The 17170-nt window shown below is 46.8% G+C and overlaps 1 protein-coding gene across 4 annotated transcripts in view; it reads left to right on the top strand.

Annotated features, from left to right (window-relative positions):
- GJC2 (gap junction protein gamma 2) overlaps positions 1 to 11781 on the top strand; it is a 93310-nt gene extending 81529 nt beyond the window's left edge. For all 4 annotated transcript variants that reach the window (XM_083579935.1, XM_083579937.1, XM_083579936.1 and 1 more), the window contains one exon: positions 6560 to 11781. In XM_083579935.1, the coding sequence (XP_083436061.1) occupies positions 6580 to 7845 (1266 nt within the window). In that variant the 5' untranslated portion in view covers positions 6560 to 6579 and the 3' untranslated portion in view covers positions 7846 to 11781. The remainder of the gene's footprint in view (positions 1 to 6559) is intronic.
- Positions 11782 to 17170: the final 5389 nt, after the last annotated feature.

Raw genomic sequence — 17170 nt, 5'->3', positions numbered from 1 at the left:
ATTTGTTCCGGAGGTCTGTTCTTAACCTGAAACTGTTCTTAACCTGAAGCACCACTTTAGCTAATGGGGCCTCCTGCTGCCGCCGCGCCACCGGAGCACGATTTCTGTTCTCATCCTGAAGCAAAGTTCTTAACCCGAGGTAATATTTCTGGGTTAGCAGAGTCTGTAACCTGAAGCGTATGTAACCTGAGGTACCACTGTACACTGGTTCCTCTGTGCTCTCGGGCAATGACATTCCTGCTCCTTCTCTACTGCTTTTACAGCACCATGCAAATGGGACATAAAACAGGAGGAGGGAGGAACTACACTGTGTTGTAAGTTGCTAATACAGTGGTACCTCAGGTTAAGAACTTAATTTGTTCCGGAGGTCCGTTCTTAACCTGAAACTGTTCTTAACCTGAGGTACCACTTCAGCTAATGGGACCACTTGCTGCTGCCGCCACACAATTTCTGTTCTCATCCTGAGGTAAAGTTCTTAACCCGAGGTAGTATTTCTGGGTTAGTGGAGTCTGTAACCTGAAGCGTCTGTAGCCTGAAGCATCTGTAACCCAAGGTACCACTGTATGTACACAGCCTTACTTCCACCCATACTTCCACCCAAATGTATGACAACCCTATTATGTTCTTATCACAATTGTCCCTGCACAAACTTTCCCATCCCCAGAGCATAAAATATCTGGATCCATGTTTTAGTAATACAGTGGTACCTCGGGTTACAAACACTTCAGGTTACAGACTCTGCTCACCCGGAAGTAGTACCTCGGGTTAAGAACTTTACTTCAGGATGAGAACAGAAATTGCACGGCAGCAGCAGGAGGCCCCATTAGCTAAAGTGGTACCTCAGGTTAAGAACAGTTTCAGTTAAGAACGGACCTCCAGAACAAATTAAGTTCTTAACCAGAGGTATCACTGTAAATAAATGCATAAAAAGATTGATCCCGTGTCCCCAGGCCTCACATATGTACCCTGTGAATCAGCACAGCTTACAAAAACAACAGAGTCTTTGAAAACAACATGGCGGCACTCGGCCACCCAGGCAGCGGTGGAGGAAACTGTTTGGGCGCCTGAGGTGGTGTGCCCAGGGGCGGGGCAAGCCGCCCATAGAGATGGGGTGAGCCACCCATAGGGGCAGGGCGCATCACAAGGCCTCTGGAGTCTGCCTGCCTCCCCCCATTCAGCCACCCTATAGCTGGGGGGGGGAGGCAGTGGGCGGACGGTTTGGGCAGCGCAGAGCCTGCGCGCGCCCAAGCCACTGCGTCTCTCCCAGGAGAGACATGTGGCTTGGGCACGCTGCAGGCCACACGGTGAGGGCCGCCCAGCATTTTGTCACCCCCCTCAGTGGTGACACCCGGGGCGACCCGCACCCACCACACCCCCCTTTGTCCATCCCTGAACCCAGGCCAATGAAGTCATGCTTTAATAAAAAAAAAATGAGGGGAGAGATAGAAGGAAGTCAGTCAATGATCGTGACTCATGGTTTTTACAATGCATAATTATTCGTTATACAAGGAAGTCTTTTATGGCAGTCCTACTTAGAAGCTGAGCTATTATCAGTCCCATTTTCCACCCTGAGTTTGTACCAAGCCAGGCCCTCTGACCAAACATAGTTTGGTGGAATCTACACACATATAAAAAAAAATGCTGTGAAAATGCTTTTTTGAAAAATGCATTGAATTTTGCTTCGCTCACTGTCTCCATTTGAGTGTCACATTTGTATATTGTACTTTACAACACATCTAAAACGTTTTATTCGCAGCTGTGTAGCTGAGTCCTTTGTTAACAGTCAGAGGCAGAGCTGTAACACAGGCTATCCATTCACATTGGATGTCTTGTGGGACGTTTAATTGATGTTTCTCCTGCTGGCTGAATAAAGACCAAAGAGGATATAGAAAAGAGAGTTTCCTTCTAGCAATGAACTATTCTGTCTTCCTCAGAAAACTGCTATTTGTTGTTATTATTATATTATTATTATTATTATTATTATTATTATTATTATTATTGGCATTTTAAGATCACTCTTCCACTGAAAAAGTTTTACAAGTACAGTGGTACCTTGGGTTAAGAACTTAATTCATTCTGGAGGTCTGTTCTTAACCTGAAACTGTTCTTAACATAAGGTACCGCTTTAGCTAATGGGGCCTCCCGCTGCCGCCACGCAATTTCTGTTCTCATCCTGAAGCAAAGTTCTTAACCTGAGATACTATTTCTGGGTTAGCGGAGTCTGTAACCTGAAGTGTTTGTAACCTGAAGCGTCTGTAACTTGAGGTACCACTGTATCAGTGTGAAGACGGTACCTGCCATCAGGTTTACCATGTCAAAGACACAGCATGAGAGGAAAAGGGAACTGAGGTACCACTGCTTAAGCTACAAAATTCCCATAATGGCCTGCTGGAATGGAACCATTTGGAGAGGAGTTGACAAATGTTGCAGCAACGAATGCCAACAAGAGGCAGCATTTGTGCTGGGCTTTGTACCAGGCCAGGGGAATCCATCCCCGAATCCATCCATCCATTGGGAATCCATCTGTCCCAAATCGTGGAGCTTCTCCTGAGGCCTGCTCTGGGCTCTGCCCCCAGCCCGCCCACCCCATACTAGAAGCCTGGACTTCAATACTAAGGAACGCAAGACAGTCCACGGGCAGGTAGGGTGTCAGCCTGCGTACCAGATGGAGCTGGTAGACAGCTGCCCTCAGCACAGAATTGACCTGCGTCTCCATGGACAGCTGTGAGTCCAAAATGACTCCCAGGCTGAGCACCTGGCCCTTCAGAGGCACAAGAAACACAGTTGTAGCTGTTGTTGTTGTGTTATGTCCTGAGTTGAATAGGATCCAAACTGCAGCAGTCTGATTGGTCCTAGAACAATAGGATCCAAAAGGCAGCAGTCTGATTGGTCCTAGAACAATAGGATTCAGAATGCAGCAGTCTAATGGGTCCTAGAACAATGCAGCAGTATGATTGGTTGGAAGGAACCACCCAATCATGCTCCAGATAGAAGTGAATCCACAACCTGATTGGCTTACAGTAGAATTCTGGAATTAGCCAATCATGTGCAGCCCATTGTGTAAATAATGTATATAAAGCAGATGCTTTGAGGGGACATGCATTCATTCCTCCTCACCACTATGAGCTGAATAAAGAGCATGAAATCACTTTGCGACTCTGAGTATATTTCATGTTGTTAGCTGATTTTTTATACTGCCCCATACCTGGAGGTCTCAGTTGTCCAAAAAACACAGCTAGCAGCTTTAACTGTGAGGAAACTGTGGTGCTCTCACAACAGGAGCAGCATCTTGCAGGTCAACAGCAATCTGGCCTGTTGAGTTACTACAGCTCTGAAGTCCCTCTGAAGATGTCACTGCGACTGAGAAAGCCCACAATACAGAAGCCCAAATAGGTTCTGCAGAGGGTAGATAGCTGGCAGAACTCTGGATTGCATATGTTAGACTGTCATTTGGAAAAATGTGCTTGTTCTAAATAAACTTTAAGTAAGGCAAAAAAAAAAAAATACTAAGGAACGCTAGGTATCGTGGCGCACAAACCAGGAATTGCATGATGGACTTGAGACGCACCTCTGGTTTGGCCTCACTAGGGGACATTAGGCAACCCCCTCCCCCTGTTCTCTTGGCCACAACTGTACAATATGCTTAGAACAGAGGTTCTCTAAAAAAATTTCTCTGGCCACGCTTTTAGAATAAAAACGTGCTCATGCCACAGTGAATTCTTTATTGATAATAAAAAAGAGTCGACTCCCAGCAGTGCTTGATTTATGACATAGAACGCAACTACTATAAAACGATCATGGGATATCCCGAAAGTATAAAACAATGCAGCTACTGTACATAAGAAAGTGAATATTTCCCAAAATGCAATTATAAACGAGCCTCTTCCATATGTGCTTAAAGTATGTGTGCAAAGTCAGTGAGAGGTGTGATTATCTTGCTTTTGCCAGATAATCTCATTTATATTGGGTCTAATTAGAGACAAACTAACTCTCGTCTCCTCATCAATGCAAAGAAGCGGCCTTTCTCTTTCCTGCTCTTTCTTATTGGTTAGAATGGAAAATTCCTGTTCATAAAAATATGCCTGTAGGAGAAAAGCCAGTGCTCTGGAAGAAAGGTGTGGATACTGTTCTTGGTTGTGTGTGTGTGTGTACACACACACACTATACTATACTATACAGTGGTACCTCGGGTTACAGACACTTCAGGTTACAAACTCTTGCTTCAGGATGAGAACAGAAATTGTGCTCCAGCAGCATGGCGGCAGCAGGAGGCCCCATTAGCTGAAGTGGTGCTTCAGATTAAGAACAGTTTCAGGTTAAGAACAGACCTCCAGAACAAATTAAGTTATTAACCCGAGGTACCACTGTACTGTACTTACTATACTATACTATACTATACTATACTATACTATACTATACTATACAGTGGTACCTCGCGTTAAGTACTTAATTCGTTCCAGACGTCCGTACTTAACCTGAAACTGTTCTTAACCTGAAGCACCACTTTAGCTAATGCCGCCGTGCCGCTGGAGCCCGATTTCTGTTCTTATCCTGAAGCAAAGTTCTTAACCTGAAGCACTATTTCTGGCTTAGTGGAGTGTTTAAACTGAAGCGTATGTAACCTGAAGCGTTGTAACCCGAGGTACCACTGTACTATACTATATTACATTGAAATGTTTAAATGCTTCTTTGATGGTCCTTGAATCTTCCCACAACATTTCCCACCCTCTCCTGCCACACCTTTTGAGAACCACCGGGTTAGAATGATGCTGCCCTACCTTACAGGGCTGTGGTTGTAAGAATTACTGAGATGTGGTAAGCGCTGTGGAAATGCTAAGTAAATGTTATTAGAGATATGCAAACACAGCCCAAACCTGCCAACGGGTTTTAGAATAGGGTTCGCCAACGGCACTTGGCTCCAGCCTGCGAAGCAATTTTACCCAGCCTGTGATGGCTCTTATTCAGTCTTTATCAAGAGGGAAGTCCAGGCTTTGCCCTGGGTTTCCTCTTGTAAGGAAAAAGTGTGTACAAAGTTCTTGTGTGTCACAGGGAGATTTCATACCTCTCTGACTCAGTGCCTCTATTTTTAGAATCGCAGAAAGAAGCCTTATACAGTGGTACCTCGGGTTAAGAACTTAATTCGTTCCGGAGGTCCGTTCTTAACCTGAAACCGTTCTTAACCTGAAGCACCACTTTAGCTAATAGGGCCTCCCACTGCCGCCGCGCCGCTGGAGCACGATTTCTGTTTTTATCCTGAAGCAAAGTTCTTAACCTCAAGCACTATTTCTGGGTTAGCAGAGTCTGTAACCTGAAGCGTATGTAACCTGAAGCGTATGTAACCCGAGGTACCATTGAAGCCTTATACAGTGGTACCTCGGGTTAAGAACTTAATTCGTTCTGGAGGTCCATTCTTAACCTGAAACCGTTCTTAACCTGAAGCACCACTTTAGCTAAAGGGGCCTCCCGCTGCCGCCGCGCGATTTCTGTTCTCATCCTGAGGTAAAGTTCTTAACCCGAGGTACTACTTCCAGGTTAGCGGAGTCTGTAACCCAGCCTTTCTCAACCTGTGGGTCCCCAGATGTTGTTAAACTACAACTCCCATCACCCCTAGCTAGCAAGGCCAGAGCTCAGGGATGATGGGAGTTGTAGTCCAACAACATCTGGGGACCCACAGGTTGAGAACCACTGCGTGTAACCTGAAGTTTGTAACCCGAGGTACCACTGTACCAAGTCAGACTGATTGTCCATCTAGCTCAGTGAGGTTTGCACTGACTGGCAGCAGCTCTGCAGGATTTCAGAGTGGGTCAGATCCCAACCCTGCCTGGAAATGTCTGGGATTGAACCCGGGTACTTCTGCATGCAAAGCAGATGCACTACCGCGGCTGCAGCTCTTTTCCTGCCCATCCACCCTGGCGGAAGGGTGAGGGGAGGGAGCATACCTACGCAAAGGTCTGTGGCGCAGGGACACGGGTGGCGCTGTGGGTTAAATCACAGAGCCTAGGACTTGCCGATCAGAAGGTCAGCGGTTCGAATCCCCGCGATGGGGTGAGCTCCTGTTGCTCGGTCCCTGCTCCTGCCAACCTAGGAGTTTGAAAGCTCATCAAAGTGCAAGTAGATAAATAGGTACCACTCTGGCAGGAAGGTAAACGGCATTTCCATGCGCTGCTCTGGTTTCGCCAGAAGCGGCTTAGTCATGCTGGTCACATGACCCGGAAGCTGTACACCGGCTCCCTTGGCCAATAAAGCGAGATGAGCACTGCAACCCCAGAGTCGGCCACGACTGGACCTAATGGTCAGGGGTCCCTTAACCCTTTACCTTTATGCACATGATTTATTGTCATTTTTTATCCATAATTTAGGTTACTCTTACGCAGAAACAGGGGAGGCAGGTTGTGGGTTCAAGCCCTATGTTGGGCAAAAGGATTCCTGATTGCAGGGGGTTGGACTAGATGACCTCCGTGGTGCCTGCCCACTCTACAATTATGGTGTAGCAGCAGCATCTTCTGTGGGACAGACCGGCATTAACTGTGCTTCGACCTCCCTTGTCCTTTTCTTGCAGGTTATAAATGATTAGCCCCTATGACAAACATGAGCTGGAGTTTCCTCACCCGCCTGCTGGAAGAAATCCACAATCACTCCACTTTCGTGGGGAAGATCTGGCTGACGGTCCTCATCGTCTTCCGCATCGTCCTGACGGCCGTCGGGGGCGAGTCCATCTACTCGGATGAGCAGAGCAAGTTCACCTGCAACACCAAGCAGCCCGGCTGCGACAACGTCTGCTACGATGCCTTTGCCCCGCTGTCGCACGTCCGCTTCTGGGTCTTCCAGATCATCATGATCTCCACCCCTTCCGTCATCTACTTGGGCTACGCCATCCACAGGATCGCCAGGTCTTCTGAGGAGGAGAAGAAGAGGTTCCGGGGCTTCAAGAAGAAGAAGCAGTTTGCACTCAACTGGCAAGCCGTCCGCAACCTGGAGGACCCCCTGGGAGCCGAGGAGGAAGAGCCCATGATTGTGGATGATGTGGCAGAAAGTGAAGAGAAGGTCAAGACAAAGGAGGAGAAGAAGAAAGAGCAGCAACAGAAGAAGCACGATGGCAGGAGACACATTCAAGAGGAGGGCTTGATGAAGATCTACGTCTTCCAGCTCCTCACCAGAGCCTCTTTCGAAATCTGCTTCTTGATAGGGCAGTACATGCTCTACGGCTTCGAGGTCACGCCGTACTACCTTTGCACCCGGCAGCCGTGCCCCCACGACGTCGACTGCTTTGTCTCGAGGCCGACGGAGAAGACCATCTTCCTCCTGGTGATGTACGTGGTCAGCTGCCTCTGCCTCCTCCTCAACGTGGCTGAGATGTGTCATCTGGGCATCGGCACCATCCGCGACGCCATCCGAGACCGGAAGGTGCACAGCTTCCGCCAGCCGCCCTACAATTACGCCGCCTACCCGAAGAACATCTCCTGCCCCCCGGAATACAACCTGGTGGTCAAGTCGGACAAGCAGGCCAAGGTCCCCAACAGCCTGATGGCTCATGAGCAGAACTTGGCCAACGTGGCCCAGGAGCAGCAGTGCACCAGCCCCGACGAGAACCTCCCGCCGGACTTGTCCACACTCCACAAACACTTGCGGGTGGCTCAGGAGCAGCTGGACATTGCTTTCCAGAGCTACAACCACACACAGGCGAACGGGCAGCCGTCCAGAACCAGCAGCTCAGCTTCCGGCGGGATGGTGGCAGAGCAGAACCGGACGAACACCGCGCAGGAGAAGCAAGGCGCCAAGCCCAAAGCCAGCTCAGAGAAAGGTAGCTCGAACGGCAAGGATGGGAAAAACTCAGTGTGGATCTAACAAGGTATATAGCCTGATGACGACAAGGTGGGGGTGGCTTCTCTGTCGGGAACGGAACCGGCCCCAAGACGGCGCTAGCAATGGAGTTCTTTTTGGGGGTCTTGCCAAATGAGCAATGCATTTCAGGACCATCTAGTGGGTTGGCAAGAAGCCTCTCGCCGCCATCCTTCACCAAGCCTGCCCCCTCGATGCAAGAGTCAGCTACCTGGAAGTGGCAGACCCCTTTGCACATGTCTTGTTACTCCTAAAGAGAAGTCACGAGGTTGTGCCATGATGCTTTCAGAGTATATTCCTGGGCAGTGTCCCCTGTCAGATGGAACAGGGAGAGGGTGTGCTGGCTGCAAGGCCTGCCCTCCAGTTAAATGGCTTATCCCTGTGATGTAGAGGGCCTGTGACTCCAGATCTGCTCAGTATGGCTCTCAGGTATCACCTCCCTTGCTGTGCTGGTTGCATTTGGGATGCTTTCCCTTCCTCTGTTTTCCCCGTTCCTTTGCTTTCCTCCTTGCCAATCCATCCTTTTCTGCGTTCCACACTTGCCAATCTATCCATTGCTGCCTCTTACATTTTCTCCTTAAGTTTGGTACCTGATAGGTTGAGCATGAACTGGAAGTCGTGTCACTTCTGGCTGCATCGATTCCAACGGCAGCCCACACCAGCTTGCAAGTTTGTGGTCAGGGCCTGGGTTTACGGAGGAAAAAGTGTGAGAATTCTGCACCCAAGGCTTTATTGCATCAAGAGCACTGTTCCTCCATAGGGGGTTGTCTGTGCTAAGCAACTGTCAGTCCAAACCATGCCTCCCCTTTCCTCGCCCATTCTGCTTTAAATGACTGAAATAACCCTTTTAATTTCTAACCTCGTTGGTGGAACGCAACCTGCCCGCCTGCACAAGCAACATCTTGCAACACTGCTCTGAGTGGTTGATCAGGTTTGCATGAAGACCACCACTGCACTCGCTAAAGGTTTACTAATCCATATACATAGCCATGCCCTCCTCTGAACTGTTTAATGGCTTCCGCAAAGCAGGAGTCAGCTTTCCAAGACGAGGCTGAAACCCCAAATCTAGCATATCTGTGGGATTTTCACAGTTGACTTCAGTGGAGTCACCTGCTTCAGAGATGTGCGGCGTTTACTCCCTTGATCCTCGACAGTGAGCTGAGAAGCAGACAAGGACATTTTCTTCCTTTGCAGTGGAAAATGGAGCATTCCCTTCAGCCACTGTCACTGAGAAGGGTTTTTAACCACTGCTTGTACCACACTCTAACCAAAAGTGCCTTACATAACGCTGCAAAGACGGAACACCTGAACACTTGTGATATCTTTGTTGTGTCTCTGTGTAGAGCGGGGATTGGGGGGGGAAACCTGTGGCTCTGCAGATCTTCTGGGACTCCAGAAGTCAGTGTGCCCACCTCCCAGATGTGGCCGCCCTCACCTTCCTCCACCTGAGCATGGATGTTGCAGATAATCAGCATACCAGTTGCTCAGGCATCTGGACAAAGCCAGCATCTGAGGAGTACCTATAATTTGCAGGGAAATTGATCACGGTGTTGCATTTGCAAGCACTTAGACATCTGCGTGTGGAAAAGCACTCAGGCAATATGTATTATATTTTCAAAATGCAATATTGAGCTGGGTCTCCCCTTGCCAAATTGCAATAGATCTCTGTGTGGTTGAAACCAAACTTCTGTTTCAGGCATGGGGAACCTATAGCTCTCATTGCCAGACTATAATATTCAGCATCCTTGACCACTGACCATGATGGCTGGACAGACTGGGAGTCCTGCAACAAATGGATGACCACGGTCGCTTGCCCCTGCTCCATTTGGTCCTCAGAGTCTAGAGACTGCAAACGTCAGATACAGGGAGAGACCAGTTTGCCTCAGGAACTGAGGTCGGGGTAGTGTCCTTGCCATACAATGGGTAAGCCAAAATCGTGGTCAATATTTATGATAAATTGGGATTCATTTTGGAGGAAGAGAGTCTCTTTGCTAACATAAGAAGGGGGGTTGTAAATGTAGTGGGGTTGCCAACTCCCCTTTTCCAATCGGAGGCTGTGGTTTTAGCAGCTGTGTGGCAGCCAGAAGCTTGACAGGTGCAGTCCTCCCCAAAATGATGGGGAGCGTGAACACTGTTGAATTTCTGTCTGTTGTGTGGCTGCTGGAAGCATGTCTTGGAAAAGGAGGCAACCCTAGCTAACTTGTCGACAAGCAGTTAGTTGGAGGAGGGAAAATTACATACGTAATCAAGGAAACAGTAAAATAAAAGTCAATTGCTTTCCCATCAGGCAAGGGCTCTTTAATCTCAGGGAACAGAACACAGAACAGGGACAACATCTGGGCTCCGTTTCCAATTTGGGGTAGAAGGAAATAAATATTCCAGGGATGAAGCAGGGCTAAATCTGTTCCGGGATTCACCAGGTCTGAGCCCCAGCACCTACCTTCAGTGAAAGCTCATGGCTCAGCCTATATTTTGAAGGGATGATGGAGCAGACATTAACATCATGGCAAATCTGTGGGTCGTGGAGTGAAGGCTTCATGGAAGAGAGGTCTTTTGGTGGCTACTGACCATGACGGCTGTCCTCTGCTTCCAGCTCCTGGAAAACGCAGGAGGGGAGAGGGCTCTTGGGCTCGGATCCTGCTTACAGGTTTCCCACAGGTCAGCCATTGTGAGAACAGGATTGTGGATTAGATGGGCCATTGACTTGACGCAGCAGACTCTCCTTATGTTATGTTCGTATCCACTGCTGGCATGGAAGTCTTCCAGTTTCTTTCTTTCTTCTCTTAATATCACTCCTGGGTTACTGGGGAGAAAAACATTGAGGGCTGCCCAGAGGACCTGCAGCTACAAGTCTCTCCACAACCAACAAAAAAAATCCCCATACCTCTGCAATTTGCTGATTTTAGCACTCTTTCCCTTCCTTTAAAATTCAAAACTCAAGCAGGCAGTTCTAGTTTTGGCTGAGCACCAGCGTAAATTGTGGTGCTGAGAAATAGGAGGGCCGTGTTTCATGGTGGCTTCCCCATACTGAAATAGTTGTGCAAATCAGCTGACATTGGGCTGTTTTCTTGCTTAAACTTTGATATAAGGAGCTCTAGAGATTTGAACAGATTGCCCCTGAGCACACACAGAGTGCACTCCCTGCTCCTCTTTGTTGCCACTGAGGAGCCCCTGTAGTTTCTCATTCAGGTGTTAGGAAGAAAGGCTTACAATTCTGGATGCAGTGAATGCAGATATATTTGAATCTCTGCTCTTTTTCCAAAAGTGTTGGAGGGTGGGTGGGAATAAAGCACTGGGAGGTTTAATAAAAAAAATTTCAGAAGGTGAGAGAAAAATAAACATATCTGCCATTTTTCATGGCAAGGAGACTCCTTGCTCCACAGTGCAACCTTCCCTTCCCTAGGGAAATAGGTTGTCCTAGATCAGGGGGCCTCCATTTGTAATGGGACTACAACTCCCATCATCCCCTGTCCATCGCTGGGCTGTTTGGAACTGTTGGGAGTTCAAGTCCAACAACGTTTCAAGGTCCACAAGCTCCCTGTTCCTGTCGGAGATGTAAATCACGCTAGGCACAAATATTGGGTGTCATTATAAAATACCCTTTCAAAGTTTCAATTCACGTGACCATTTTGATACTGTAATCAAGGCTTGATCTACACTGATCTGGAAAACGCCATAAAAATATATAGCTCCCAATGCAATTTATCTTTGGCGACAGATCGCTGCTCTACAGCACCCTCTGGTGTCACATTTGTATAACACATTTTAAAAGTTATAACTCCCCAGTGTAGATTAGTCCCTGAAGCCGCAACCATTTTTATCTTTGTCCTGGTGAACAGCACTGTGGTCAGCAGCAGCAGCACAATATCGCTATAGACAACAGTCCACCAAGCTTCTGCTTTTGAATGAAAGAAGCAAAAACAAAAACAGTGGAACCGGGGGGGGGGGGGGGAGGCACATTGCAGCAACGACTTCAGTGTCAAAATGGCTGTGTGAATATCCCACATCCCTTTTCAGACTTTGTCCTAGCAAACAGAGAGGCTTCTTGAGTTTCTTCAAACCTTTCCCATCCGTTTCCTCCAAGTCTGTGGCCACTGGCTAATCACTTGTTCCTAAAATGAGAAGAGAGCAAATCCGAAATTACAGGAAAATTCTGGCTAGTGGCCATGAACTCCCTGTAAGTTTACAATAAGGGTGCTGAAGTATCCTTTCCGACTCTTGCCCCAATGAAGGTAAAGGTAAAGGGACCCCTGACCATTAGGTCCAGTTGTGGCCGACTCTGGGGTTGCTGCACTCATCTCGCTTTATTGGCCGAGGGAGCCGGTGTACAGCTTCCGGGTCATGTGGCCAGCATGACTAAGCCACTTCTGGCGAACCAGAGCAGCGCACGGAAATGCCGTTTACCTTCCCACCAGAGCGGTACCTATTTATCTACTTACACTTTGACGTGCTTTCGAACTGCTAGATAAATACCGTATTTTTTGCTCTATAAGACTCACTTTTCCCTCCTAAAATGTAAGGGGAAATGTGTGTGCGTCTTATGGAGCGAATGCAGGCTGTACAGCTATCCCAGAAGCCAGAACAACAAGAGGGATTGCTGCTTTCACTGTGCAGCAATCCCTCTTGCTGTTCTGGCTTCTGAGATTAAGAATATTTTTTTTCTTGTTTTCCTCCTCCAAAAACTAGTTGCGGCTTGTGGTCTGATGCGTCTTATAGAGCGAAAAATACGGTAGATGCAAATTTAGTCAACTCCTTCTACACTCCAGTGTTACTGCAATGACCCCGGTGGGAGAAGGAAAATAGCAAGTGTTCATAGCAAGTGGCCAGCTGTTACCAGATTTGTGCACATGCTACTTCACTTTACAGCTGCATTGGAATGCAGAAGTTATAATGAGTTTTCATTCAGAAGCCTTTCAAGGGACCCTATCATGTGGTATCCATTGCATTTAAAAAAATGTGATTCCCTGCAAAGAACAAGCAACATACAATAATGATCTGCAGTAGAGAAAGTTTTTAAGAACCCATCGTTTTAACTATAAAAGTCAACACTTCCTCACAAGGCACCCTGGGAATTGTAGTTTTATGAAGGAGACTGAGATCTGCCACAAAGAAATTGCAACACTTTCCCTGCAGTTCCCAGGCGGTCATGTGGGAAGCTCTAACAGTTAATATGGTTTTTAAAAGGTTTCAAGTTTAAAAACCAGAACAGAAGCCAGATTATGCTGTCACTCACATTCCATTCCACTGGAAAATACTTGAAATTAACTAAAAGGCCATAACAAATCTATGCTGTTATATTACTATTTTTTTGTACTAACTTGCAAGTTGTATGAGAAACGTTTCGAGTGCAAAACTGACTCTTTTCTCTGTAAATATTTTTCATGTAAATTGTTACCGGTGGATTGTATTTAGAATGATAGGACATTTAAAAAAGCAACAGCACAAAACTGTTGGATGTTCGTTGTTCAATACTAATAAAATGGAATCAAACTTTTGATCTGGTTTGTTGTATGAGAAGTGCAATGCAGTTATGTAGAAGGGTTAATGTGTCCTTCAAAGGTTTTTTTTTTTAATGCAGCCACGAGGACATGTTTCCATGTTTGCTACATTATAACTCCTAACAATAAAATGCAGGGTAAAGACATACTTGATGTAAAGATTGCTGCCACCCATCAGCCAAGCTTCCTCCTGATGTCAATCACAACAGCTAAAATACCAGCACATGGAACACTGGCTCACCTGTCAATCTTCCCTGTTGTGGTTACCCTTCAGAAAGGCTGCCCTCTCCCCATCCCTTTTCAAAAGCTCTGCGTGTTCATTAACTTATTAAAAACAAAAGGGAGTATCTGAACATCACAAAACTGCTCAGAAAATTTTAGAGGCTTCTTAGAGATGACACAGGCACTAGTCAATCAGTGCTGGGCTCACTAATTCTTGTTGCAAAGCTGAAGAATGATTCCTTCTCAGGTTCTGTCCTGGGGGCAAAAGTTGCAGCAGATGCAGCAAGGGAAGTTCTAAATTCGTCCCACTCTAGGGAAGTTGCATGTGTCCTCATCAATAGAACACATGAGGAAATACCTTTTATTTGGTCCAAATAGTGCTGAAGGATGTTGGATGCAAGCTTTGGAGTTACACAGGAAACCTCGGGCATTTCTGCACCAGCGCTCCTTTGGGGTAGCACATTTTAGTTTGACTCTCATTGTTCTTGCAGTGAGAAGTGAAAAGGCTAGGGATTAAGCCTCATTAGAAGAAAATGAGAGGAAGTCCCATTAAAACATCTGCCAAGAAAACACAGATATGACTATACTACACAGCTATGTACCTGCATGTCAATGTGCCCCACTGAAACCAGCAGATATTACTTTTGAATAAATATACATAGGACTGGGCCCACTCTTAACTTCAGCCTTGAATAACTGCTTTACAAAATTTACTCTTCTTCTGAATTAACTGACTAGAGAAGGCTCAGTTCATAATAGTGTAGTATATAAGATCGCTAAGTTGAGAAGGCTCTTGCAAAGCAGCAACCCGCAGGATCGAACCCCCAAACTTCCCCTTCCCAACTTCTAAGGCTGTGCATCAGATCCGGCCAAAACCTGAAATATAGAACTGCATTGGGCCCAATATGGGTGGTGAGATTCCTGGATCGCTCTGCATGTCCACAGCAATCTGGGACTGTCAAGGGGCCAGCAGAAAGCCTTAAGGGGTCTGCTTTGCTCAGGGAGCAGGATCCACTGAGGCAGTAGATCCCAAGGTAGATCTTTATTTCCCCCTAGTTCCTAAGGTAGATCTTCACTCACCCTTCTTCCCTGGTGGCAAGGTGTGTGTGTACCATTTTGTGGTACACACAGGTACCCGAATGTCTTGATGAAATATCAGACTGCTGCATTCTGAATCCTATTGTTCTAGGACCAATCAGACTGCTGCATTTTGGATCCTATTCAATTCAGTACATAACAAAGGGCATTCCAGGATCAGCATTCCAGGACTGTCCCTGGAAAAACAGGGACACTTGGAGGGTCTGGAGCATGTACAAAGTGTAAGTATCAAACACATATTATAAAGCACATTCCTTTCCAGCACATCAGCACACCTCAAAGCTGGTTATACTAGTGCGTTCTCCACAGAAAACGTGCTGGGGAGGCAGGCCTCGACTGGACTGAATCGTCTTCCCAGCAGCGGGAGAGTGGATTGAATTGAATTTTATTATTACGGTCACAGACCAGTTCCAGCTCACTTACAATATCAGGAAAATCATAAAACACAACAGGAATACATTGAATTGCAATTGGGTATAACAGAGACAATTCAGATATAGCGGCAATTAAAAATATATATTAAATCTTGATCACTAAAATATAACCTAAAATTGTCATTTAAAACCTTAATCATGGGAGAGTGGAGAATTCAGTCTTGCAGGGTGCAGGACACGCCTTTGCAAGCGCTTGCCTGCAGTGCCTCACGGGATCCCAAGTTCCCTCCCTGCCCCAAGGCAGGATTCTGGTGACCCATTCCCCAGGTGCCATTGCCAAGGCCGATGCCCCACAGGGAAAGCACATGCAAAGGATTGAAGTCTGCTGTAACCTGCTTCCCTTGTGGGGAACACACAGGAAGAACAGAGACCCCTGTAGCCTCTGCTTACCAGAACCCGAACTGGCCGAAGCCCAGATTCCCCTGAATAGACCCAGTTCAGTTTGGGCTTTTTAGCAACATCCCGTGCACAGCCCTAATACGTAAGCTCCTCTGGGAGTCTTTTTGGCCGAACAGTGGAGCAAAAATGCTTTTCATAGAGACTTTCTGACTCAATGGCATTGGATTATCACTCCCATCTTGAATCACCGAGCCCTGTGATAAGTACAACAACATAACATTTCATAAACTTTGTTTTAAAAAAGTTTTTAAGGTACCACAAGACACTTTGCAGTCACAGACATAACAAAGCTATTCCTCTGTATGTTGGAACGCACACCCACCCATCAAAATAGAACGCACACTGAGATGTCTGAAAAATACTACTCTACATTCTTTAAAACTTTCGTTAAAACTGTGGTTCTTGGAAGAAGGGGAAAAGCCCACATGAAAGCAGCACTTAATTTGTAAACAAACACACGTAGACTTAGTCTGCATGGGGTGTCTATTTATGATAGTTATACCTCACATTTTCCAGTCAATGTTGGCTGTTAATGTAGATCACAATTAAAATGCACACAATTCTAAGAGAGGTGCCTGGGACTACTGATTGATTGAATTTATATACAAGGTCCGTATAGTTAAAGCTATGGTTTCCCCAGTAGTGATGTATGGAAGTGAGAGCTGAACCATAAAGAAGGCTGATCGCCGAAGAATGGATGCTTTTGAATTATGGTGCTGGAGGAGACTCTTGAGGGTCCCATGGACTGCAAGAAGATCAAACCTATCCATTCTGAAGGAAATCAGCCCTGAGTGCTCACTGGAAGGACAGCTCCTAAAACTGAGGCTCCAATACCACACATCCTTCCACAGTGGGGACATTGGTTTCCAGGCGGGAGTTGATCATGGTGTGGATTTGCCAAGCTTGCCTTCCTCTTAGCACGTTTCTCCCTTGCGTCCTGAGTTCAAGTGTCTTCAAAGCCCATGATGGCAAGGAGAGAAGAAGAAAACTCAGGGCAACCAGTTTCTAAACAATTGTTTCTATAATGGCCAGCTGGAACAATTCAGGGTCAGAAGGTGCCTGCCCTTTTATCTTCTCCCACTGAGGCAGTCTGATGGAATGGTTGCCCCTCAGATGAGAGGTGAGGGAGAGGGGGCCTGGTGGGGCTGGCCTGTCACAGCAGAACTGTTGGCCATCTCATTTTACATTTAGCTGGGATTCCTGCATCACAGTGGGTTGGACTAGATGACCCTAACTCTAAAATTCTATGTCAGAGATTTCATACTGCATGCTAGATACTTGTACGCTGCACATTATCCAAGCAACAAGAAACAAATCTTCTGAAATAATTAGACTTATGAAGCATATTATAAGAGAATCAAGCATAGCTCAGGGCAGCTTTTGGTAGGACTGTCCAAGTAATAATGACTCGGATATCAATATGCTGCGTGATTTGGACCCATCACTGTGGGAACAGAGAAGAAAGTGTCTTGAGTACAGCGCTTCATTGATTCCCTGTGGAGACAGACCAGCAGATTGAATAGGGTGTGGAATTAGTGCACTGAATCTGTCAGCATACAGGTACAGGGAAACGTTCCCCAAATGGTTGCGTCCAATCCGCTTGCAGTCCTATGCATGCTTACTTGGGAGTAACGCCATCTCACTCAGCGGGGAAGGTGTGCTTCCCTGGAGCTGCAGAGA

The sequence above is a fragment of the Podarcis filfolensis genome (genome assembly GCF_964270895.1).
Source record: "Podarcis filfolensis genome assembly, chromosome: 12".
NCBI classification, from domain to species: domain Eukaryota; kingdom Metazoa; phylum Chordata; class Lepidosauria; order Squamata; family Lacertidae; genus Podarcis; species Podarcis filfolensis.
The sequence above is the reverse complement of the archived record's forward strand: the minus strand, read 5'-3'. Positions and strand labels throughout refer to the sequence as shown.